At 44.0% G+C, this 23,643-nt stretch overlaps 3 protein-coding genes across 4 annotated transcripts; 2 read left to right on the top strand and 1 right to left on the bottom strand.

The window, feature by feature from the left end:
* Positions 1 to 1,862: 1,862 nt before the first annotated feature.
* Positions 1,863 to 4,452, top strand: LOC119326553 (GDSL esterase/lipase At5g33370-like). 2 transcript variants are annotated; one of them, XM_037600186.1, is made up of 5 exons: positions 1,863 to 2,178; positions 2,308 to 2,435; positions 2,532 to 2,774; positions 3,528 to 3,780; positions 3,887 to 4,452. In XM_037600186.1, the coding sequence occupies exons 1-5, from the start codon at positions 1,935 to 1,937 to the stop codon at positions 4,129 to 4,131; spliced, it is 1,113 nt and encodes a 370-aa protein (XP_037456083.1). In that variant the 5' UTR covers positions 1,863 to 1,934; the 3' UTR covers positions 4,132 to 4,452. The 2 variants fall into 2 exon arrangements, with proteins under 2 accessions (XP_037456083.1, XP_037456082.1); XM_037600185.1 differs by having other exon boundaries at positions 1,863 to 2,435.
* A 1,132-nt stretch (positions 4,453 to 5,584) lies between these two features.
* On the bottom strand, positions 5,585 to 19,095 carry LOC119322335 (polyribonucleotide nucleotidyltransferase 2, mitochondrial-like). Its single transcript, XM_037595833.1, has 16 exons — positions 18,704 to 19,095; positions 17,641 to 17,796; positions 17,378 to 17,548; positions 16,990 to 17,115; positions 16,758 to 16,919; positions 15,761 to 15,880; positions 14,651 to 14,788; positions 14,268 to 14,430; positions 13,801 to 13,926; positions 13,194 to 13,324; positions 12,835 to 13,054; positions 12,686 to 12,757; positions 7,915 to 7,994; positions 7,640 to 7,783; positions 6,180 to 6,914; positions 5,585 to 6,033 (listed from the first exon to the last, which is right to left on the bottom strand). Exons 1-16 carry the CDS (start codon positions 19,025 to 19,027, stop codon positions 5,935 to 5,937), a joined length of 2,967 nt encoding a protein of 988 aa, XP_037451730.1. The 5' UTR covers positions 19,028 to 19,095; the 3' UTR covers positions 5,585 to 5,934.
* A 150-nt stretch (positions 19,096 to 19,245) lies between these two features.
* LOC119322337 (39S ribosomal protein L41-A, mitochondrial-like) lies at positions 19,246 to 23,258 on the top strand. Its single transcript, XM_037595834.1, has 4 exons — positions 19,246 to 19,392; positions 19,478 to 19,630; positions 22,481 to 22,545; positions 22,978 to 23,258. Exons 2-4 carry the CDS (start codon positions 19,483 to 19,485, stop codon positions 23,044 to 23,046), a joined length of 282 nt encoding a protein of 93 aa, XP_037451731.1. The 5' UTR covers positions 19,246 to 19,392; positions 19,478 to 19,482; the 3' UTR covers positions 23,047 to 23,258.
* The last annotated feature ends 385 nt before the right edge of the window (positions 23,259 to 23,643 follow it).

Below are 23,643 nucleotides of genomic sequence, written 5' to 3' on the forward strand. Positions count from 1 at the left end.
GGGGGCACCTAGAACATACACCAACAATCGTTAGCCGTGTGTGACGCCCCCTCCACAGTTTACGCCTTCGGTCATATCTTCGTAGTGCTTAGGCGAAGCCCTGTGTGGATCACTTCACCATCACCATCAGCACGCCATCGTGCTGACGGAACTCATCTACTTCCTCGACACCTTACTGGATTAAGAAGGCGAGGAACATCATCGTGCTGAACGTGTTCAGAACTCGGAGGTGTCGTACGTCCCGTACTTGATCGGTCGGAGCTAGAAGAAGTTCGATTACATCAACCGCGTTGTCAAATGTTTTTGCTTTCGGTCTACGAGGGTACGTACGCACACTCTCCCCCTCTCGTTGCTATGCATCTCCTAGATAGATCTTGCATGAGCATAGGAATTTTTTTGAAATTGCATGCTACGTTCCCCAACAGATTGTATATGTATAAATGTCATGATTGTATTTGTCTTGCAATTTTTTTATTTCATAAGTCTTTATACTAATTTTATAGACATAGACCTACAATAAGTGAAAGTCATAGTCAAAGTTGTGCAACGAAAACCAGAAAAAGTGAGCCGAGCCTTATATTTTGGGAAGAAGTGAATAGTACTGTAGCAACATACTGAATTTACTAGAAAGAATGTATCAGTCACTAGGTAAAAACAAATCCAAGGCAATTTCATCTGAATTAACCAACTGCCATGATGCCAAACTAAACATGTAATTCCAACACCAATCGCACTTCTAGTAATTCCAACATGGGTTAACACATGCATAAATGACATCGCCATAGTTGTCTTGGAAAACAGTTTTATTTCATAAGTCTTTGTACAAATTGTATATACATAGACATAAAATAATTGTAAATTATAGTCAAAGTTGTGCAACAAAGAGCAGAAAAATTGAAAGAAAATATCAGCTTAGACCCAATAAAAAAACCATATCCTATGAATCAAATGATAGCTCTTGCACTATAGAATTTGAGATACATGTCATCTCACTTCCTGCGATTTTTCTTTCACGAGATATTCCTATCCTATGAACTAAAGGAGGCCTAGGGGTCATTTATTTATACTACTCGCTCCTTCCCAAAATATAAGGCGCCCATGACCTTGCAGATTGTTGATGAGCAACTTTGAACATTAATATACCACAGTAGTACATGAATTGAACATGTATAAAATGACATCATCGTATTTGTCTTGCAAAGCAATTTTATTTTATAAGTTTTTACAATAATTTTATAGACATAGACATACAATAAGTGAAAATCATAGTTAAAGTTATGGAACAAAGACCAGAAAAAGTGAACCGTGCCTTATATTTTGGGAAATAGTACTGTAGCAGCATACTGAATTTACTAAGAAGCATGTATCAGTGAGTAGGTCAAAAAAAATCCACGGGAATTTCAACTGAATTAACAAACTGTCGTGATGCCAAACTAAACATGTAATTCCAACACCAATCGCACTTGTAGTAATTCCAGTTTCCAACTTTAAATCTTACTCCTACTCATCATAACTGGAATTCTCTTCCCTCCAAAGCAGCAAACGAGACAGCCATGATGCAAAGCATTATTTCCTTCCGTACGAACCCTAAATACCGGCACGCACCGGCCGTGCAACCCCCCCTCCTTTGACGAACACAAAAGGCTTCTCCAACCTGTGTCGATCACACGCTGCTTGGGTCGTTGCCCGGCACATGATCCAAGCCGATCGAGCGTACGTCCTCCGAGGCACCACCTACCCATCCCCCAACCACCACGCTGCTTGGAGTAGTACGCATTTGCGAGGGCGTCTATCAAGCTGTCCGGACGGCCTGTATAAAGCGCACGTTCGATCGCCACCTTCTCAGTTTCCTAGTGCGCGCGTAGCCTGCCTAGCCACCCGTGCCGTGCATCTCTATTCTCTCCAGGTCTCAAGCGTACGTACGTCGCGAGCAGATGGGCGCCGCTGTCATTCCTCTCCTCGTCTCCGTACTACTCGTCGTGGCGGCGGCGCGTGCCCCGGCGGCGTCCGCGGCGCCGCGGGCATTCTTCGTCTTCGGCGACTCCCTCGTCGACAACGGCAACAACAACTACCTCCTCACCACGGCGCGCGCCGACGCGCCGCCCTACGGCATCGACTTCCCGTCGCACCGCGCCACGGGCCGCTTCTCCAACGGCCTCAACATCCCCGATATCATCAGTAATACTACTACAATACACTCCATGCCTCCATTCGCCATGCATGCATCTCAGTTTCAGATAGGAAAATGCTGCTCCGTTGAGCTCGAACTGGAGCACGGCATGTCACGTACTGACGCCGTCGTTTCAGGTGAGCACCTCGGGGCGGAGCCTGCGCTGCCGTACCTGAGCCCGGAGCTCCGAGGGGCGAAGCTTCTCGTCGGCGCCAACTTCGCGTCGGCCGGCGTCGGGATCCTCAACGACACGGGAGTGCAGTTTGTACGTGCTACTACGACTACGAGAGATATAAATGATGCTCAGCGCTTGCCACACCGTGACGGTTTATAAATGATGCGTGCATGATGGATGGAGCAGGTGAACATAATTAGGATGGGGGATCAGCTGCGTTACTTCGGGGAGTACCAGCGGAAGCTGAGGGCCTTCGCCGGCGAGGAGCAGGCGGCGAGGCTCGTCAGCGGTGCTCTCGTGCTCATCACGCTGGGAGGCAACGACTTCGTCAACAACTACTACCTGGTGCCCATGTCCATGCGGTCTCGCCAGTACACGCTCCCCGACTACGTCCGCTTCATCGTCTCCGAGTACAGGAAAATCCTCGCGGTAAGTCTCCGGGTGAATTTACAGTTGATGTTGCTTCCAAATTTGTGCACAGTGCACTAGGGAATTAGTAAGAAATACTAGAACGTTGGACGTTCAACTGTTTGTTGCTTAACTGCAAGCTGACATGGCCATAAGAAGCAAGGGCATGTGTGGCACCCGTTAGGACACACATGAAGAAGAGAGCGACAGATCTGGTATTTCGATTTATGCACAGTGCAGTAAAAAAATAATTGTGAACGTATATTTGAGTTGTTGCTCTAGCTACAGGTTGACATGGCCGATTCGTGCATGCACGCAGCTGCAATAGAGTTATGACCGAATTGAAGCAAGAAGGAAGGAAGATCTCTACATAAATGGATGCCAGATTGCCGCTACAGTTCCAGGGAGTAATGCTCGTGAAATAAGTTTGAGCACATGAAAAAACATAGACCAGCCAGCCAGCAGCAGTTCATGACCCACCAGTCAAATCAACTGGTGAGCCCCCACCTGCAGCATGAAACCTCTCTCGTGTACACCCACACACACACGCCTTTTGCCCCAAGCTGTAAAGACAAGTATAAATGGAGCCAGCAAAGGGTACCGTGCATGCAGGGTAAAGACAGCCGTATACACATGGCGAGTTGGCGACCGATTATAGTCGCAGAATTCACTACTGGCGCGCTGCAGATGCATGTGCTGTGCAGTGCAGCAACTTCTCGAATTCACTCGCCTTCCATTCCGAACGAGACCGACGAACTGACACCGTGCGTGCAGAGGCTGTACGAGCTGGGGGCGCGGCGCGTGATCGTGACGGGCACGGGGCCGCTGGGGTGCGTGCCGGCGGAGCTGGCGCAGCACAGCAGCAACGGCGAGTGCGCGGCGGAGCTGAACCGCGCCGTGGACCTCTTCAACCCGCAGCTGGTGGACATGGTGAGCGGCCTCAACCGCGACGCCGGCGCCGACGTCTTCGTCTCCGCCAACGCCTACCGCGCCAACTTCGACTACCTCGCCAACCCGCAGAGCTACGGTAAATACGTGCTTGCTTGCCGCCAGCCGGAGCGACGGCCGATCCTGCAGAACGCCGCCGTGTGATCGTGGTTAACTAATTGGTTCTTGTGGTTGCGTGCGTGCAGGGTTCACGAACGTGAAGGTGGCGTGCTGTGGGCAGGGGCCGTACAACGGGATCGGGCTGTGCACGGCGGCGTCCAACGTGTGCGCCGACCGGGAGGTGTTCGCCTTCTGGGACGCCTTCCACCCCACCGAGCGGGCCAACCGCATCATCGTCGGCCAGTTCATGCACGGGTCCACCGACTACATGCACCCCATGAACCTCAGCACCATACTCGCCATGGACCAGCTGCAGGAGGGTCCTCTTTAGCTAATTACGAGTGCTATTAATTAATCAAACAATACTCCAGAGCAGTGTTGCTCTCTCGGTCAACACAACAGGAGGTTATCTTGCGTGGACCGTCCTGGCGTTTGATCTCAATCCTCAGTTAGGAGCACTATTAATATATTTTTTGAGTTGGTACTATTAATCCTCCTCATCGATCGATGTCACATGTGCCTAATACTTTGCTCGTAAGGGCAGGGGGTGCGTATGTGCGTTCATAGGAGTGAGTGTATTTATGTGTATGTGTTGTGTTTAAGAAAAGATAGTTGGCCAAATAAGAGCTATAATGTTTCGATGCCTTTTTTAGGGAATGCTATCATCATTAATTTTGTTAAATTTGAATCAAACTTACATCGTCAATTAACAGCAGGATAATAAAAGTAGGTGGATCATCAGCCCGCCCACAACTATCTAGATTACATTCATGGGCAAGTGTATGCGCTACCCGATTTCAGGCAAGCTCTTTTGGTAAAATCTTATTTATGCATTGTCCGAGGGAAGAAGCAAATCGATCAGCGCATACACTTGCCCATGAATGTAATTTAGATATTTTTTGAGTTGGTACCTTAATCCTCCTCACCGCTAGATTCCAGTGGTAATTTCGGAGAGTTTTGAGCTAATTTGGACAAATGGATTTGGAGATAATTGTTTTTTTCTTGAAAAGAGCATTTAATTTTCTCGACGTAAATTTGAAGCCCACCCTCCATCTTCTTTTTAGATTCACCACTGTTGAATACGAATGTCTTCGAATATTAGAGCAGCAACTGTGGTACAGAAACCACCTTCCTGAAGAGGATCAATAACTCCTACACAATCAGACTGAATAACTACTTTATGACAGCCTATTTGATTTGCAAGATGAATTCCATCTAGACTGCTTGAGCTTAGCTGCTGCCCTGTCAAGCGCAAAAGGAATGAGCTTGGAAAATTCTCCCTTTATCATCTCTAAGTACCACATCTGTAGCTCCTGACCTCATACTAATATCGTACTTACCATCAACATGTATAGAGACAAAGCCCTCAGATGCCCCATGCCAAGTACTTGATCTTGGCTGAATCTCTTTCTCTTGTGCTTTCGTGAAACTCGAGGCCAAAACTTGAATTGACATCGCCGCTTGGGTACCTTTTTGTGCTGCGTACAAATGGCATAGATATAATCCAACAGTTAAAATCATGCATTCAATGCTATTTTTCTGTTCTGCGTGCAAGTTTCTGCCCAAAAGTAAGAAGTCATGCGTGAACATTCTAACTGGATGGTCACAATTTGAAGGATACTTGTTACTGAGTTAAATTTATACCTGATTCCTTTCTAAAGAAAATAACCAATCTTCTTTGAAGTGAATTCAGCTTTGTCAAAAAAAAAAGATGATTATATTGATGCACGTCCTAGAAAACTGCCAAGAACCGAGTGAATTGATGGGATGAACCATGGTACATAGAAATGAAATTTGACTTTAACAATTATTTAATACAATAAATGAGGAACATTGTGGCCATCAAAAATTAACAATATACAAAAGTTGGGGTCCGATGTTTCAGCTGAGTCACATATGATCAATTTTCGCCTCCCTCCTCCTAATACATGGTTGCATGCTAGAAGAGTAAAAATGCAGGAGCAAAATGCTCACGACGGCTGCAAAAGCACAAACTCGTGCAGCATTCCGACGAAATTTGAGGCTGCTTCGCTGCTTCCCATGTTTATTAAGTCAGTGGATTAACTACTACACATTTACAATTGTATCTCCGTAGAGCTCTAGAGTAGAGCAAATTAGCCCCATCAAAATTTTACTAATCAAGCAATGAGAAGACTGGGACACCCTTGGCACTGAAAGTATCGCATTTCACAAGCACTTCCTCTCCAACCTCAAAGTTGTTTTGGCTATTTTCCTGCAAAAACATTCACCCGAATTTCAGTACCAAAGACCAAAAGATGACATTACCACAACGGGTTCAAAAAATTGAACAATGTATGAAATACTGCGTGCGGCAGCATTAACCAAAAGAGAACACCAGAGAGCTGGGTAGGAAATTACCACAAACTTGTGCATTCCACGAACTCCATCACTCAGCTCAAGTACTAACCCATAGGCCCGTATTTGGTAGACCTTTGCAGTGACTACATCGCCCAGCTTTATAGAACCTGAGCGGAAGTTCTTGGGACTCGGATGCTTCAGGGTGTTGCTTATTTCCTTTTCTGGAATGGCATCGAGCACATTACTTGCAGAATCATCAGCCTTCTTCCCTTTATCAAGCCCATTACTTGCAGAATCATCAGCCTTTTCTTTCTTAATTTTCTTGGCAGTTGACGTAGTTGATGCTTTCTTAGGGGTAGCTTTCCTAGCCTCCTGCTGTTCTTTGGTTGGTTTAGATGCTCTAGGGGATGGCTTTGCAACCTTAGAACTTGCCGCCTTTGAACGTTTCTTAGTAGGACCATCTGGAACATCTTGAGCATCGCAGTCAGCAGCACTGCGAATTATAACTGTAGGAGTAGGAAATGCAGGCGTTTCCTCAGTTGTGTCATCTTCATCTTTGCTATTGGATGACTTGACTTCAGCATCCTTGCTGGGCATGTTCTCCACGGCAGAACAACCAACAACGTCTTGATTTGGCAAAAGAGTAGCATCCTCACTTGCTAACTCCTTTTCAGGCCGATGGGGATGGGGTAGGTTTGCTTTGAGTGAAAGTTTAATATTACCCCTCACGTCCTGTCCAATGCATGTCAATGAGAGCGCTTGACCAACCGATATAATATCCGTGACTTTTGAAACCTGACGGAAGAAAGGAAATAAAACAAAATAAACAAATATTAGAACTAACTAAAAGCTGCTTTGCCAGTATATAGAATACAATGGAGAACTTATAAATGCGATGTAGAAGGTAACAAAAACTCTGGTTCATAGTTTTTTATGGCACAGTATCATTGCTCCTTATCTATTATAGTTATAGTGAGTCAAGGCAGTAAAGGAGGGGCATCGCAAGCACCACTTTCATTCAAAAGGAGAGAGCAAAGAGGAATCTCTATTAACAGAAAGAAAAAAGCAGGAGTCTAAACTAGGATTGGTGGTGGACCAACCCAATCTGGTCTTCAAACCAAGCAAGAAAGGCTTGAACCAAAGAGACCAACCCAATCCTGGAACCAAATATCCTCTTAAAGAATTCAAACGGTACCAGCAAACACTTTTCAACTTGAGTACCACATATCCAAAAATATTCATGCACCCTCGTTAACAAATGTAAGATGTTCTGGTTATTTTAATATAGACTACACACTAAAACAGTAAAACGTGTCTATATACATCAGATTCAGAAAAAAGTTAGAACATCTTATATTTGTGAACAGAGGGAGTATATTCTGAAGGAATGGCATTGAATTATTCAAGGCAAAGTAAAAGAATCAAGATAGTCAGTCCTATCAACCTTCTACAAAATTTCATGATAAAAATTGGTCCATGAAACAACTCAGAAATGTGAAGCAGAATATCAAGAGAAATACCGGTTCATGTGATAGCTCAGAAATGTGAAGAAGACCTTGCTGTCCACCATTGAAATCCACAAAAGCGCCATACTCCTTTATTGAGGAAACAATTCCTTTGTATGTCTTGCCAACTTCAATTTCACGACCCACAAGAAATTCAACCTGCAAAGACATAGAACAGGTTAAACGCTCTCATGTAAAGAATCTTCCTCCCAAACACTTGCAAGGAATGATAAAAGAATGTGATGTCATATCTGGATTAAGCGACCTGCCATTGAATAACTGATACATACCTTCTCAATAGCCTTATCCATAATTGGCTGAGTTTTAGCAACAATAGTGACTGTACCATCACTAACAGATACCCGTGCACCTTGAGAAAATGGAAATTAATTACAAAGTTAGCTGCCTAAAAATTCTTACAAAATACAGAAGGGATAGCTAAATGAACTACATACATGGATTCAAATATACAAGTTACGAAACAGAATGGTGACAAATTATGCCCATATCAGTTTCTTTTAGAATACGTCCATATCCAGTTAATCCTGAAGGGAATTTGAATTTCTGACTTTGGCTTATCACAGACATGCAGACTCCACATAGAGTGACAGCTAATAGCAAAACAAAGCAAGTAGAAACACAGCCCAAAAGCAAGTCTGTAGAAACACAGCCCAAGGAGTATTAACATCAAAGACCGTGGTTTTACTTTTACACCCCTACTGCTTCCAGGCAGATGATGATGACGTCACCCAAAGCTACTTGACCATATATCAGGACTTGAAATGAATAAACCATTACGTGATGACAGAATCAAGATTGTATCAATCATGTTTTAGACATGACAGTAACGTACACTTGGTTTTTTATTAGGGTGTGAAATCTGGATGCGCTCCGTTTTGATAAAAAATGTGTATGCGCTACGTGAAAAGATAAAAATATGTGAATCCCCAAGCATGAACTGACGTGGGATCTACAGGTGGTATGTAGCAACATATGTCCTATCATCAAATGAAACAATCTGTATCAGTATTTTATTCTTATTATTAGTCCAGGTTCTGCAACCATAAAGAAAAACTTCAAATTTTAAAGAATGCAACCCTGCAAGCAGTCAATGCTCAGCTGAGATTAATCTTTTAGTCTTTACAAATATTAAAAAGTATTCATTTCATTTCATGAAGGGGAGCCTTGGTGCAGCGGTAAAGCTGTTGCCTTCTGACCATGAGGTCACGGGTTCGAGTCCTGGAAACAGCCTCTTGCAGAAATGTAGGGAAAGGCTGAGTACTATAGACCCAAAGCGGTCGGACCCTTCCCCGGACCCTGCGCAAGCAGGAGCTACGTGCACCGGGCAGCCCTTTTTTATTCATTTCATTTCATCTAGGCAAACTCCGCCTATGTTGTCTCAACATAGCCGGTCCCAAGCCCGGGTAAAGGAGGAGGGTTGTGATAGGCTTGGCGAGCCAACGTAAAAACTCAGCCACTCTTATGGAGATGAAACCCAAAAGATTTTCGTTGGAGCGTAACCCTCTCAGCGATGCGCCACATCGGAACCCGGGTGTGGTGGAAAATGGGCAAGGGCCGGGCCGTCACCCCCCAGGTGGCGCGCCGTATCTTGATCCGGATACGGTGGCAAGTGAGCGAGGATCGGGTCGTCGCATCCTTAGTGGCGCGCTACATCGGCGCCCGGATGTAGTGGAAAATGAGCAAGGGTCTTCGCATTTGACTCGACGAGTGCGAAGGGTAAGGAAGCTAGCCGAGCCTAGGAGGATTCGCTTAGGTAGCTGGAACGTAGGGTCTCTGACAGGGAAGCTTCAGGAGCTAGTTGATGCAGCGGTGAGGAGAGGTGTTGATATCCTTTGCGTCCAAGAAACCAAATGGAGAGGACAGAAGGCGAAGGAGGTGGAGGATACCGGCTTCAAGCTATGGTACACGGGGACGGCTGCAAACAGAAATGGCGTAGGCATCTTGATCAACAAGAGCCTCAAGTATGGAGTGGTAGACGTCAAGAGACGTGGGGACCGGATTATCCTGGTCAAGCTGGTAGTTGAGGACTTGGTTCTCAATGTTATCAGCGCGTATGCCCCGCGAGTAGGCCACAATGAGAACACCAAGAGGGAGTTCTGGGAAGGCCTGGAAGACATGGTTAGGAGTGTACCGATTGGTGAGAAGCTCTTCATAGGAGGAGACCTCAATGGCCACGTGGGTACATCTAACACAGGTTTTGAAGGGGCGCATGGGGGCTTTGGCTATGGCATCAGGAATCAAGAAGGAGAAGATGTCTTAAGCTTTGCTCTAGCCTACAACATGATTGTAGCCAACACCCTCTTTAGAAAGAGAGAATCACATCTGGTGACTTTTAGTAGTGGCCAACACTCTAGCCAGATTGATTTCATCCTCTCGAGAAGGGAACACAGGCGTGCGTGCCTAGACTGTAAGGTGATACCTGGAGAGAGTGTTGTACCCCAGCATAAGCTGGTGGTTGCTGACTTCCGCTTTCGGATTCGTGTCCAGCGGGATAAGCGGGCTAAAGTCGCTAGAACGAAGTGGTGGAAGCTCAAGGGGGAGGTAGCTCAGGCGTTCAAGGAGAGGGTCATTAAGGAGGGCCCTTGGGAGGAAGGAGGGGATGCGGACAATGTGTGGATGAAGATGGCGACTTGCATTCGTAAGGTGGCCTCAGAGAAGTTTGGAGTGTCCAGGGGAAGGAGAAGCGAAGATAAGGATACCTGGTGGTGGAATGATGATGTCCAGAAGGCGATTAAAGAGAAGAAAGATTGCTTTAGACACCTATACCTGGATAGGAGTGCACACAACATAGAGAAGTACAAGATGGTGAAGAAGGCCGCAAAGCGAGCTGTTGGTGAAGCAAGGGGTCGGGCGTATGAGGACCTCTACCAACGGTTAGGCACGAAGGAAGGCGAAAGGGACATCTATAAGATGGCCAAGATCCGAGAGAGGAAGACGAGGGATATTGGCCAAGTCAAATGCATCAAGGACGGAGCAGGCCAACTCTTGGTGAAGGACGAGGAGATTAAGCATAGATGGCGGGAGTACTTCGACAAGCTGTTCAATGGGGAGAATGAAAGCTCTACCATTGAGCTGGACGACTCTTTTGATGAGACCAGCATGCGTTTTGTGCGTCGAATCCAGGAGTCTGAGGTCAAGGAGGCTTTAAAAAGGATGAAGGGAGGCAAGGCGATGGGCCCGGATTGTATCCCCATTGAGGTGTGGAAAGGTCTCGGGGACATAGCGATAGTATGGCTAACCAGGCTTTTCAATCTCATTTTTCGGGCAAACAAGATGCCAGAAGAATGGAGACGGAGTATATTAGTACCAATCTTCAAGAACAAGGGGGATGTTCAGAGTTGTACTAATTACCGTGGAATTAAGCTGATGAGCCATACAATGAAGCTATGGGAGAGAGTCATTGAGCACCGCTTAAGAAGAATGACAAGCGTGACCAAAAACCAGTTTGGTTTCATGCCTGGGAGGTCGACCATGGAAGCCATTTTCTTGGTACGACAGCTTATGGAGAGATATAGGGAGCAAAAGAAGGACTTGCATATGGTGTTCATTGACTTGGAGAAGGCCTATGATAAGATACCGCAGAATGTCATGTGGTGGGCCTTGGAGAAACACAAAGTCCCAGCAAAGTACATTACCCTCATCAAGGACATGTACGATAATGTTGTGACAAGTGTTCGAACAAGTGATGTCGACACTGATGACTTCCCGATTAAGATAGGACTGCATCAGGGGTCAGCTTTGAGCCCTTATCTTTTTGCATTGGTGATGGATGAGGTCACAAGGGATATACAAGGAGATATCCCATGGTGTATGCTCTTTGCGGATGATGTGGTGCTAGTTGACGATAGTCGGGCGGGGGTAAATAGGAAGTTAGAGTTATGGAGACAAACCTTGGAATCGGAAGGGTTTAGGCTTAGTAGGACTAAAACCGAGTACATGATGTGCGGTTTCAGTACTACTAGGTGTGAGGAGGAGGAGGTTAGCCTTGATGGTCAGGTGGTACCTCGGAAGGACACCTTTCGGTATTTGGGGTCAATGCTGCAGGAGGATGGGGGTATTGATGAAGATGTGAACCATCGGATCAAAGCCGGATGGATGAAGTGGCGCCAAGCTTCTGGCATTCTCTGTGACAAGAGAGTGCCACAAAAGCTAAAAGGCAAGTTCTACAGGACGGCGGTTCGACCCGCAATGTTGTATGGCGCTGAGTGTTGGCCGACTAAAAGGCGACATGTTCAACAGTTAGGTGTGGCGGAGATGCGTATGTTGAGATGGATGTGTGGCCACACGAGGAAGGATCGAGTCCGGAATGATGATATACGAGATAGAGTTGGGGTAGCACCAATTGAAGAGAAGCTTGTCCAACATCGTCCGAGATGGTTTGGGCATATCCAGCGCAAGCCTCCAGAAGCTCCAGTGCATAGTGGATGGCTAAAGCGTGCGGAGAATGTCAAGAGAGGGCAGGGTAGACCGAATTTGACATGGGAGGAGTCCGTTAAGAGAGACCTGAAGGATTGGGGTATCACCGAAGAGCTAGCTATGGACAGGGGTGCATGGAAGCTTGCTATCCATGTGCCAGAGCCATGAGTTGGTTGCGAGATCTTATGGGTTTCATCTCTAGCCTACCCCAACTTGCTTGGGACTAAAGGCTTTGTTGTTGTTGTTGTTGTTGTTTCATTTCATCTAGGCAGAGTCAATGATGGTTCTTAGTGTTGCCTTCAAAAAATCAATTCAGTTTTTTACAACAAAAAAGAAAAGTGCAAACAGGATCCAAAATAAGTTGCCAAAAACTGAAACACATGTTATCAATCATCAAAATAATTTGTGGCACAGTAGACAATTACAAAATTCCACAAACAAGTACTCCCACAGTCTCATAATATAAGACGTTTTTTGACACTATCATAGTCTCAAAAAACATCTTATATTATGAGACAGAGGTAGTAATATTTAACCCTCACGTCAAATGTGACATGAATAATGTCTTAAAGAAGAGCTTAAGAAACGGCATGAACAATAATCAGGTAAAAGCTAGCTTTATACCTGTATCTTGCTCAATTTTTTTCCTGTGGAAAAGCAATTTCCTAAGAGAATCACTGCTGAAGCTCAGTGTGGCTGCAAATGGACAGGCAATTGTGACATCAACAAATCAACCTAACCTAAAAGGGAACAGTGAAAGTGCATCAACAAACCTAATCGAGGAGAACTTCCATCATTGATAGCACGAGCAGAACTTATTTCCTGATCCATGCGATCAAGGATTTGATTACGAGCCTTTCGTGCAGGCTCCAAACTTTCACATACTATGTCCAATGGTATTCCAGCAGGTTTTATATCCAGCTGAATAGCAGTAATACCTCTCCTTGTTCCTGCAATTTTGAAGTCCATGTCACCCAAGTGATCCTCAAGACCCTGAGTACGTCAATGGCCATGATTAGTTCAGAATGGACTTTTTTGCCCTAGCAACATATACAGTTAGTCAAATTGACTTAAAAGTAGGAAATGGTTCTCTCAAAATCTGACAAGGAAATGAAGAGTGTCTAAGACTTACTAAAATATCCGTTAATATACGGTAACTAGAAATATCTCCAGTAGTTGGGTCTGTTTCACTGACAAGACCCACTGAAACACCAGCAACATGCTCCCTTACAGGTATCCCAGCATCCATTAAAGCCATGCTTCCTGTCAGTCACCATTTTGAAATGCATGAAAAGCAGAATTTATAATACCAAAAAAAAAAAACTTCAGAGCAGTTCAAGGACATCACATTGACGCTGGAAAGGCATTTTTATATCCAGATTAACAGATGAACCGTAGAAACCTATTAAACTCAATACAAGATAAAGTCATTTTAGAGGTCTCTTGGAAGTGTTACACTTGCTAATCATTTAAGATATTTCTGCATTATAGACATGATAAAGGCAATTGTAATGCCTATCATGGCTTTGCTACAGAGCGAAGCATAGACCCTTGATTCATTTTTACATCAAAGTGCAGGACATGATCTTGCAAAACTAACGCGTTTGCAAGTGAATGGTTTTCCATCACCAAACTACGGATGAAGGTCAATCAGATAAAATGGCATTTAGTTCTAATAAAACAACATCTCCAAGAGTTCCATTTTATGTATAATAGTAACACTAAATAAAGATGTGTACCTCCACATACTGATGCCATTGATGTTGAACCATCAGAGGCCATGACTTCTGAATTTACCCGAACAGTATATGGAAAGTCACCTTCTGGAGGAAGCACAGCAAGTAGTGCTTTCTCAGCAAGAGTGCCTGCACAACAGAAAAACAAAATTGCGAAATTGGTGGTATTCATTTTCCCTCATAAAACTTTCAACACAAATTAAGGCTGAAATTAGAAAAGCTGAACAGAAGGAGAAAAACAAAGGAAAACACAATCACAGATCAAGAACTTAAATATTGCAACAGATGCCGTTCAGCATATTGTAGAAACCCAAGTATGCACACAACAAACCAAAAGTCTATGCTTTGAACCGCAGTTTGCAGAAGATCCCTAGGCTATGTATTCTTTAAAACATGGTCTACACATATCTCCTTAGGGACAAATAAATTCTTTAAACTGCAGCTCTGCACCAACGACGAAAAATATGTACCATGTCCAACTTCACGTCGATTCAAACCCCCACGTTTGGCAACTTCGTTTATTGAAAATGGTGGAAAACTATAATGAAGCATGAAACGCTTTGTTGGTGGGCCAACAATTGAATCCAATCGCTGGGCATCACCAGGAGCACCAAGGGTAACTGTACATAAAACCTACAAGCAAAATTCGGATTATTCATGTGGTGTATGCATATAATAACTTGATTGAAATACATTATAAAGTTCCTTCAGATTTAAACAGACATCACTTTCTGGTGTGACATTATGTGTGCCTCTATGGAGAGAGAGAGAGAGGGAGGGAGGGAGGGAGGGAGGGAGAGAGAGAGAGAGAGAGAGAGAGAGAGAGAGAGAGAGAGAGGGAGAGAGAGAAAACCTGAGTATCTCCACGTGAAAACAGTGCAGAACCATGCAATATCGGGTATGTGCTTGATTCGCAGTACAACGGCCGCACCTCATCAAGTCGTCTACCATCGACTCTAAGACCTTCTTTAATTATTCTCTTGCGTATGACCTGCACAAAAGAAGGGCACAACTCTTCATGAACTGAAATAATATAAGTGATTCTACACACACAAAATTGCACTGGATGAAATGCTATCAAGTGATGCCAAGGACAGATGGTAGCTCCTCACAACTTTCATCTTGATATTAAAAGCTAATAAGCCCAATACCTCAATATAATTTGCACACGTTCTCAGAGTTTTCCATGTACTACTGGAACAGAAAATTTATCCTGAATTCAGAAATAGAGGTATAGAAGGCTAGAGCAAACAATAGGTCATGTGAATGCATAGGGACCAGAGCTTTCGTTTACCAATTATAAATTACTCATGCACATGACTGGAAACAGAGGTTTGGCACAATGGCTGCAAGTTTGCCAAATGTTAAGAATTCGCTATTATAAAGAGATCAATGTGCTCTGTTGTTTCTATTGCACATACACATGTGCATTGAACAGATAAGATCAGCAGATGTTACATAAAGTTCCAGGTTCCAGTGTGGAAAATGAGATATGTCAGAATCATTCATTTAGGCACGGCAAAAAATATGATTAAAACATCATCATTGGAGTTAACATTCCTCACATATACTGAAACAGGATACCCATGAGCTACTACTAAATGTGTACGTGCAATGCACGTTGTTATTAGGCATTCTATTAATTGCACGCTCATATTAGGTTGGATATTAATTGCGCGTTAATTACATGTCCGTTCATATTTGGTACGGCATTAAATGCATGCTAAATATGTTGAGCGCTCGCCATTGGAGTAATCTAGGTCGTTGGATTGACATGGTTTGATGGCCTAGATTAGTTGGATCTGCCCCTTCAGGCCTTTTTTATATTGGTATGGTATAGATAGTCATATAGATAGATATAGATGCATTTGTAACAACAAGAATGTATTTTCCGCTCATCTGTTGACAAAGCCCACACTTGTATCTATATTTCCCAGTTTCCAGAGAAATCAATGTGCTCTACCTGCTTTCTCACAGTATCAACTGCTTTAGGAAGAAACTTCAAGCTTTCCTCGTCACATTCTTCTTCAAGCTTCTCTTTTACAGATTCTGTGATTTTTTGCAGGGCTTCTCCACGCTCAAACTGCAGCAAATGAGAACATCCAATGAATTCATGGTGCAAGCAGAAAACAGGAACAGATTTAACTTATTACTGGATGAGTCCTCCAAAAAGGTAGAGGTTGGTTTTTTATTCTTCATGATATAGTTGAAGCACAGTCAAAATATGGTTTTTTGGGCAAACTTTGAACATAGTTTTCATCATAACATACTTGCAAAAGGAAGTGAAAATGGTATTCTAGACAAATCTAATTACATTACTTTCGTGAAGTCAATCTTTATCTTCCAAACATATTACTCCCTCCGTCTCAAAATAAGTGTCTTGACCTTAGTACAACTTTGTACTAAAGTTACTGCAAAGTTGAGACACTTATTTTGGGATGGAGGGAGTATTATTCAAAGTTTATAAAGACTGACCACACAAAATCCCAGGGCTGGGCAAATTTCATGAAGTCAATCTTTATGTTCCAAACATATTATTATTCAAAGTTTATAAAGATTGACCACACAAAATCCCAGGGCTGGGCAACTTACATTTAGGGTATGTTTAGTTTGTGCCAAAGGTTGCCATGCCAAAAAGTTGGCTAGACACAAAATTGGTTGAAGATTTGCTTGTCAATGGATTGGCCAACATTGGCTAGAAAAATGTGCTAGAGTTGGTACTGGAGCATTGGCATGTCAAAAAGTTGGTCATACTCCAAACAAAAGCCAATGTTTTGGCCCTGACCAAAAAATTAGCACGGCTCACTTTGGTCACAATCCAAATGCACCCTTAGAGACGGAGGCAAAAATCTTTAAGGAAGTTCACAATCGAACATTTCCGCTTTTAACTCCACAAACTAGAAAGGAAGAACTTCAACTAGAAAGGAAGACCTGCAGTCAAAAGAGAATACCCAACACACCTTGCCGTATGATTTATCTGTGAAGACTTCCTCAATTGGTGCTTCTGATAATGTTCTGATTTTCTCGTAGTTTTCATCTGAAATCATTGACAGCTTGTACTCTCTTTTCTCTTTGCCAGCTCGCTTGGCCAATCTAATTTGAGGGTCGATATACTTGACTGCCTGAGAATCAAAGCCAACTGCATGAGAATATAATTATAATGCATCAACTAAAATAAGAAAGCAATAATACCTCAGAGTGCGCAAGCTTCATTCCTGCTTGAAGATCCCTTTCAGTTATCTCACGAGCTTGTACATCTATCATTAGTGTTTTATCCCGTGAGCATGCATAAACTAGATTGAGATCACTCAAACCTAACTGCAAGTCACAGAGAAATATACAGAAAATATGAGTAAAGAGAATGAAACCACAATATTTACAATGGATGTGAAAACCACATATAAACTGATGTTAGTTATGGTGCAAATAACAAAGAATGGAATAGGCACCATGAGCCATGAAACGCTCCTGGGAAATGTTATATCCACAGAGTGCAAATGTACACCATCATGGGTACAATTGAGGCACAGTGGAGGATAGATAAAAATGATTACATATTGTAGCACTTGATCGATATTACCTCATCCACTGTTGGGTTCAACACGAAATTCCCATCAATTCTTCCAACACGTATTACTCCAATTGGCCCATTCCAAGGTACATCAGAAAGCATGAGAGCAGCTGAAGATGCATTAGCAGCCATAACATCCGGGTCCTGCTTTCCATCTGAGGAAAGTACATTTACCGTGATCTACAAAAGCAGGATGCAAATCCATCAATGAGTGATAATGCTTGTGCAAACTTCACGAATTTCAGGAATAAAATATTAAACAGAAAAATCACCTGGACTTCATGGTAAAAGCCACGAGGAAACAATGGCCGTATTGGTCGATCGATTATGCGCCCACACAGAAGTTCTCTTTCCTTAGGGGCACCTTCCCTGCGCATATATGTTGTGGGAATAACACCTTGAGCATATTGCTTCTCTTGATAATCAACCTACAGCCGACAAAATAACCAACATGCTCATCATGGGAAAGATGCAGATAGCAAATGAATAGTGTTGCCTTGAAAATGTGAAGACAAACATATTCCATTCTTCCTTTTGGGTTAAGTGTATCCCCAGTAAGTTCAATTGACAATGAGAGAAGTGAAGTACACAATGGGCCTTTAAGCTTGTCCAGGGTGGTCAAGTAGGTCCCTAAACTAGAAAACTGTAGATTATTTAAGTGCTTCAGAGAAGTTTAAGGGTCGACAGTGTATTTAGCTCTATCAAATTCTACTGCAGGGTAACAGCAGCTGTAAGAAACAGCTTGAGGATACTAAAACTATGCTTCACTACCATGTAGCACTGAACACTGCCTGCCCAAAATCAAGCGTGATAATTGGTAAATAACATCGAGTTAGTTTGCAGTTGCTGAACTGTGCTGCGTTGTGCATATTTTATAGTGCGCTGTTGAAGATTAGCCACGAAAGTAGGTAAAAGCAGGTCAAACAAACACAAAATAGGCAAAAGCTGGTTCGGCAACCGGGATTATGACAATCGACTGCAATTCAGCAGCTTAATTTGATCAATCTCTTACTGAAACGCCAAACTGGTCATGTATGGCACAAATGAAGAACATAATAATGAATAGTGCTGCAACCAAAACGTCCTTGTGAACCAAATCAATGAAGCATCATTATCACAAAGATATAAAAAACAGGTGGAGGGGTCAACAAAAAATATATAACCTGGGAAAATCTGTGGCACAAATCAAATGCTGTAGGTGGAGAACAGTTAAAATTGCGTCAAATGGAAGTCTGTGTATATGCAGATTAAATTGCCACATGGGAGGAGAAGGGCGAAACTAACAGGCTCTGAAATACAAGTCACGTCAACAGAAGGGGAAAAAACGATCCTTACGGTTAGAGGGAGGAAGTCCCGGACGGGGTCCGAGGACTTGGCGGCGGCGACGGTGGAGAGGACGTTGGTTTCCTCCATGGAGATGACCACGGAGCCGTTGGCGAAGCGCGCCATCTTCCCGGTCTCGAAGGCGATGAGGCGACCCCCGATCTCGAACTCCTCGCGGAAGCTCTCCAGCACCTTACGGCCCGGCGGCGGCGGCGCCGCCTGCGAGGCCTCCTCCGCCGTGTCGGAGAGGAATGCGGCCCGCGTGCCGGGGACGGCGAGCCGGAGCTGGTGCCGGCGGCGCGCGAGGAAGCGGAGCGAGGCCACCGCCATCGACATGGTGGCGCGCTGGGACTGGGAGGAGCGGCAGCAAGAGGAAGAGGGGTTTGGGCCTGAGTTTAGGGTTTAAGCGGCGAGGCGAAGCGAAATGGTTGGGCCTCTCGCCGTCTTGGCTCGGTTGATCGTGGACCCACTTGTCAGTGGGCCAAACGAACACAGCTTCTCCAGTTTTATGACCCTCACGAGATCTGGACCGTACGAAGACCGACTGACGGCTCAGGACACCCGTATCGTGTCGAAGGAAACCCCATTTCTCTCTCTCTCTCTCCCTCCCGCACTGATCGCCAACCGCCGCCGCCGGGAAGACGAGCTCCGCCTTGAAACCCCCCAAAACCCAACCGCACCTCCTCCCGTCCTCGCCTCCGGTATGCCCTTCACATATCGCCCTCTCCTCTCCTCCCCTCCCCTCCCCTCCCCTCTGACCGCTGATTTTACCGTCGGGATTCGTAGGAACGATGCCGCTGGGGCTGATACTGAGCTCGATCGGGAGGTCGATGCGGCGGAAGCGGACGTCCTCGCTCAACATCCTCTCCTCCAAGAGGGCGCCCCGGGATTACTACAAGGGCAAGAACTGCAAGCCCACCGGGTTCCACACCCGCAAAGGTGACAAGTTTGACAGTAACTCTGATCTGAACCTAGTCGTCTTATCGGTATCTCATGCCCGCTGCTGTTCGAGACCGCATTTCCCACCACCTTCTGCTTCGATGCGTGTTTTACATTCAAAGATGCAGGCCATGATCTGATCGGTTGAGAAACCTAAACGATTTTGAATCAGATAGTAGTTAAAATAACATGGCGCAGCGGATCAAATTGGCTCTCAGTTCGACATATGGGAACTAGTATTTGCCCCATATTAGGAACGAATGTTCCATATGGGAGGTCAAATGTGAAGTGTCTTGTTCTGGGTAAACCATTAAACCGTATGTGAACCAAGTGCATGCTTACTTGGCATTTGACATCATAATAATACGGTAAAGTTTGGTGAGTAGACAAGGAGCAAAACATTTCAATGCAGGCAGTCTATAGGCATTGGGGAGGTTCATGGGAACTAGTATTAACCATGGGTTTGTAGAAACTAGTACTAAGTAGTATTTTCAAGCATTGCTCATGCATACACCATATGGCTAGAAAGAACTGCAACTGTGGAGAGCAAATTCAGCAATTTCACCAAAGAAGAATATAGATACTTCTTTGGAAAACATACAAGAATACTGATACAGCCTTGCACTTCATGGAGGAAGAGCCATTCCAATCGTGTGCCACATCAGTCTCTCTATCATGGCCACAATAACTTACTTGGAGTTAGGAAAAACAAGGCAGCTTAGAAATAGCAAAACAGTATTGTGTTTATATGGCAAGTGAGAAGAGATGTTTTTGGTCATGCCTACGATGGTAGGCTTGTCTTATATTTATATTGCCGTGCAGGCATACAAACAGTCATGATCACTAGATCATGGATATAGTTACTGATTCTAGTGCTACGTAACCATATGAGTTGCAGAAACGAAACAACTAGGAACTGAACAACTAGTGCCTAGTATATACAAGAGTTAATATGCCCCCGCAATCTCAGCCACTATGAACAAGGTTGAGGTTGGCTCTAAAACGTTCCAACATCTGCTTCGTTGATGGCTTGGTGAAGACGTCAGCGACCTGATCTGCTGACGACACAAAACAGACTTCCAAAGCTCCAAGTGCAAACCTTCTCCCAAACAAAGTGGAAATCCACTTCAATGTGTTTAGTGTGTGCATGAAACACTGGGTTTTAATGCGTAAAACCCTTGGCAACGACGCGAGCTTTATACTTGTCGATTGAGCCATTGGGTCTTTGTTTAACTTTAAACACCCACTTGCAACCAATGAGATTCTGACCAGGTGGGTGAGGAACCAGCGACCACGTTGAGTTGTGGCGAAGCGCTGCAAACTCGTCTTCCATAGCCGAGCGCCACTGCGGATCACCTCGAGCAGCGCGGTTTGAGACAGGCTCGGCGAGAAGGCGCATCTATTGGGGTCATAGCAGATGGTGCCATCCATCGGAACCACTTGCTTGACGACGCGACCACCGCGGGTGATCACGGGCCACACCGGTGCTGCTGTAAGCGGTCCAGGAGCATGAGCCGGAGACGGAGGAAGCCTAGGAGGAGAATGATTGCCAACGTGAGGAGAAGCCGAGTGCTGGGCTGGCCCATCAGACGTTGCACCATCTGCATGGCTACGTGTGCTCGACGAGGTGGCATGATCCGTGTAGCTTGGGGCGGGTCTAACACGCGCCAACGTGGAGGGTGCCGGGGGTACAGGGCCAGCCAGAGCAGGGACATTTCCTGGGTTTTTCAGGGTCAGCGATCAGCCGAAGACCTGGACCTGCAGCAGGATTATGAAGCAAATATTGCAAATCATAATGTCTCATACTAGCATTCTGAACGACGGGCTCAGAGGAGGGAAACAAAATGGGTTCGGTGAGTAAGGAAATATCAGGGGTGACATTGGATGCGAAGGGAAAAGAACTCTTTCATAGATCACATGATGAGAAATAACAAAATCAGTGGACCTATCCAAGCACTTACAGCCTTTATGATAAGAGCTATAATTTAAGCTTCTTGGAATTGTACATATTTTGCATACCCTAAAACAGGATTGTGGAAATCGTGGAGAACGCCACACCAGTCAGTGGGTTAGCTTTGGAGGGGCGGGGGGTAGGATGTTAGATGAACCACCAGTCCAATATTTATAGGAGTGATGATAATGATGATGATGTACAAGAATAGTGATACAGCCTTGCACTAAGAAATGCAACTATATGTGCATCCAGCTACTACGAATAATGCTATATTGCTGGGTCATTGTGGAGAACACGTGCTGGATAATGCCAAGGAATAATGTACTGGTGATGGTGGGTATTTAGCTGAACTTAGAATCTGGGTAGATTTCGGAACATTGAAGCATTGTGTATGTGTTAGATAAGATAATTGTTGTATTGATGTCAGCTAAAACTTAGCATGGGTTTTAATGAAACAAATTCAAGATACTATGCTTAAGTTTTTTGTCCATTTGATTTGATTGGGTGTTTTTTTTTAGTTCGCTCTTCGTCCGAAAGCTCCAAGTACCTTGTGATGTACCCTTGTGTAGATGTGACTCGTCTACTATGCTTCTTTGAACCGTAAACTGTTTACATATTTTAGCTGCAATAGATTAATTTGATTATGTGTTGCATGCCTATACTGTTATACATAAGGATCCAGTTCCTCCGATATTGTATTCTTGAAGTTGTAAACATAGGCAATCACTTTCATGCTACTGTACAACTACAAAAATCACTTTCATGTTAGGATATGATTATTCTACTATAAGTGGGTAGTGACGTAACTGTTGCTATGACTTCCATGTTTTTGTATGGATTTCTTTCATGAGAGGGAAGAGTTTTACTATTTTTGAAATGTTGATGTAATTTTGTAGGTGGCTATGTTATGGTGGATGCAAAGTTACCAAGATTCGTGGTCCCTGACTTGACTGATTTTAAGGTGCCTCTCGTATTTTTGGGGTTTCAATATTTGGCACGGTTTTCATGCTTCAGTTACATTAAGTACCAAAGTTGCCTGTATGTACTTTATTACAACCTCAATTTCGTGGGAAAAGAGAATATTGGAATATTAGCTCTTTTACTCAGAAAAATAGAGCACTAAAAGGTAAAAATAGTTGGCAGTACCTACAAACATATCTTAAGTGAAGCTATGAAACTATTCCAAATTTAGCTAAGAAGAGTTAATGTTCCAAATTTAGTACCATTGCATTGTTTAACCTGTAAGCCAAGGTGGAGAAACTGAAAGTGGATGATATCACGTGTATTGCGCAAAAAGCTCCCTACGTGATTTGGCCGAGAGAATCATCTTTCTCTTCATTTTCCGCCTTTGTGTTGTAACTAATCAGTTTCCTCTTTCTTTAAATAACTACAGTTGAAGCCATATGTATCACAATGTGCCAGGGACGAGCTCGGAGCCTCCTCAACCGAAAACAAGAACTGATATGTTTCTAGATGCTCTAAGAACTGATATGTTTCTAGATGCTCTAGTTACTTGTTTTGCAAGAATGCAATGCAGCTTTGCAATTATGTTTTCTTACGGTGCCCATGTTCAGAGCATCTAACCTCGTCAAGATTGCTACGTGTGGACTAGTCGTAATAACAAACTTTGTGCCTCAGCATAAATTCGATTTTTTTTTTACCAATGTTGATTTACTCTGCGTTCACATTTTTCCTAGCATTTGTGATGTTCATTTCTGAAGCAAGTGATGCTACTATCTGCTTGACGTACATGATACTTGTACTGGATCTTACATAGGTGATCCCCGCGGAGCGTCGCGTTTGTGTGCTTGGGCTTAAGTCAGGACGTTTTTAAAAAAATGCATTTCAAAGTTCAAAAAATATTCTGAAAAAATCTACAAATTCATATGAATGTATGCTGCATGTGAAAAAAAAAATCATGATGTAATACTTGATAAGTGAGCTACACAAAAAGGCAAAAAAACAAAATCACTGTTTTTTTTAGTGAACAGTACACACATTGTTCATTGTTTTCAAAATCATGATTTTGTCTTTTTTAGCTCGCTTGGCGATGTATTTC

Source organism: Triticum dicoccoides, chromosome 6B (genome assembly GCF_002162155.2).
Source record: "Triticum dicoccoides isolate Atlit2015 ecotype Zavitan chromosome 6B, WEW_v2.0, whole genome shotgun sequence".
Taxonomy (NCBI): Eukaryota; Viridiplantae; Streptophyta; class Magnoliopsida; order Poales; family Poaceae; genus Triticum; species Triticum dicoccoides.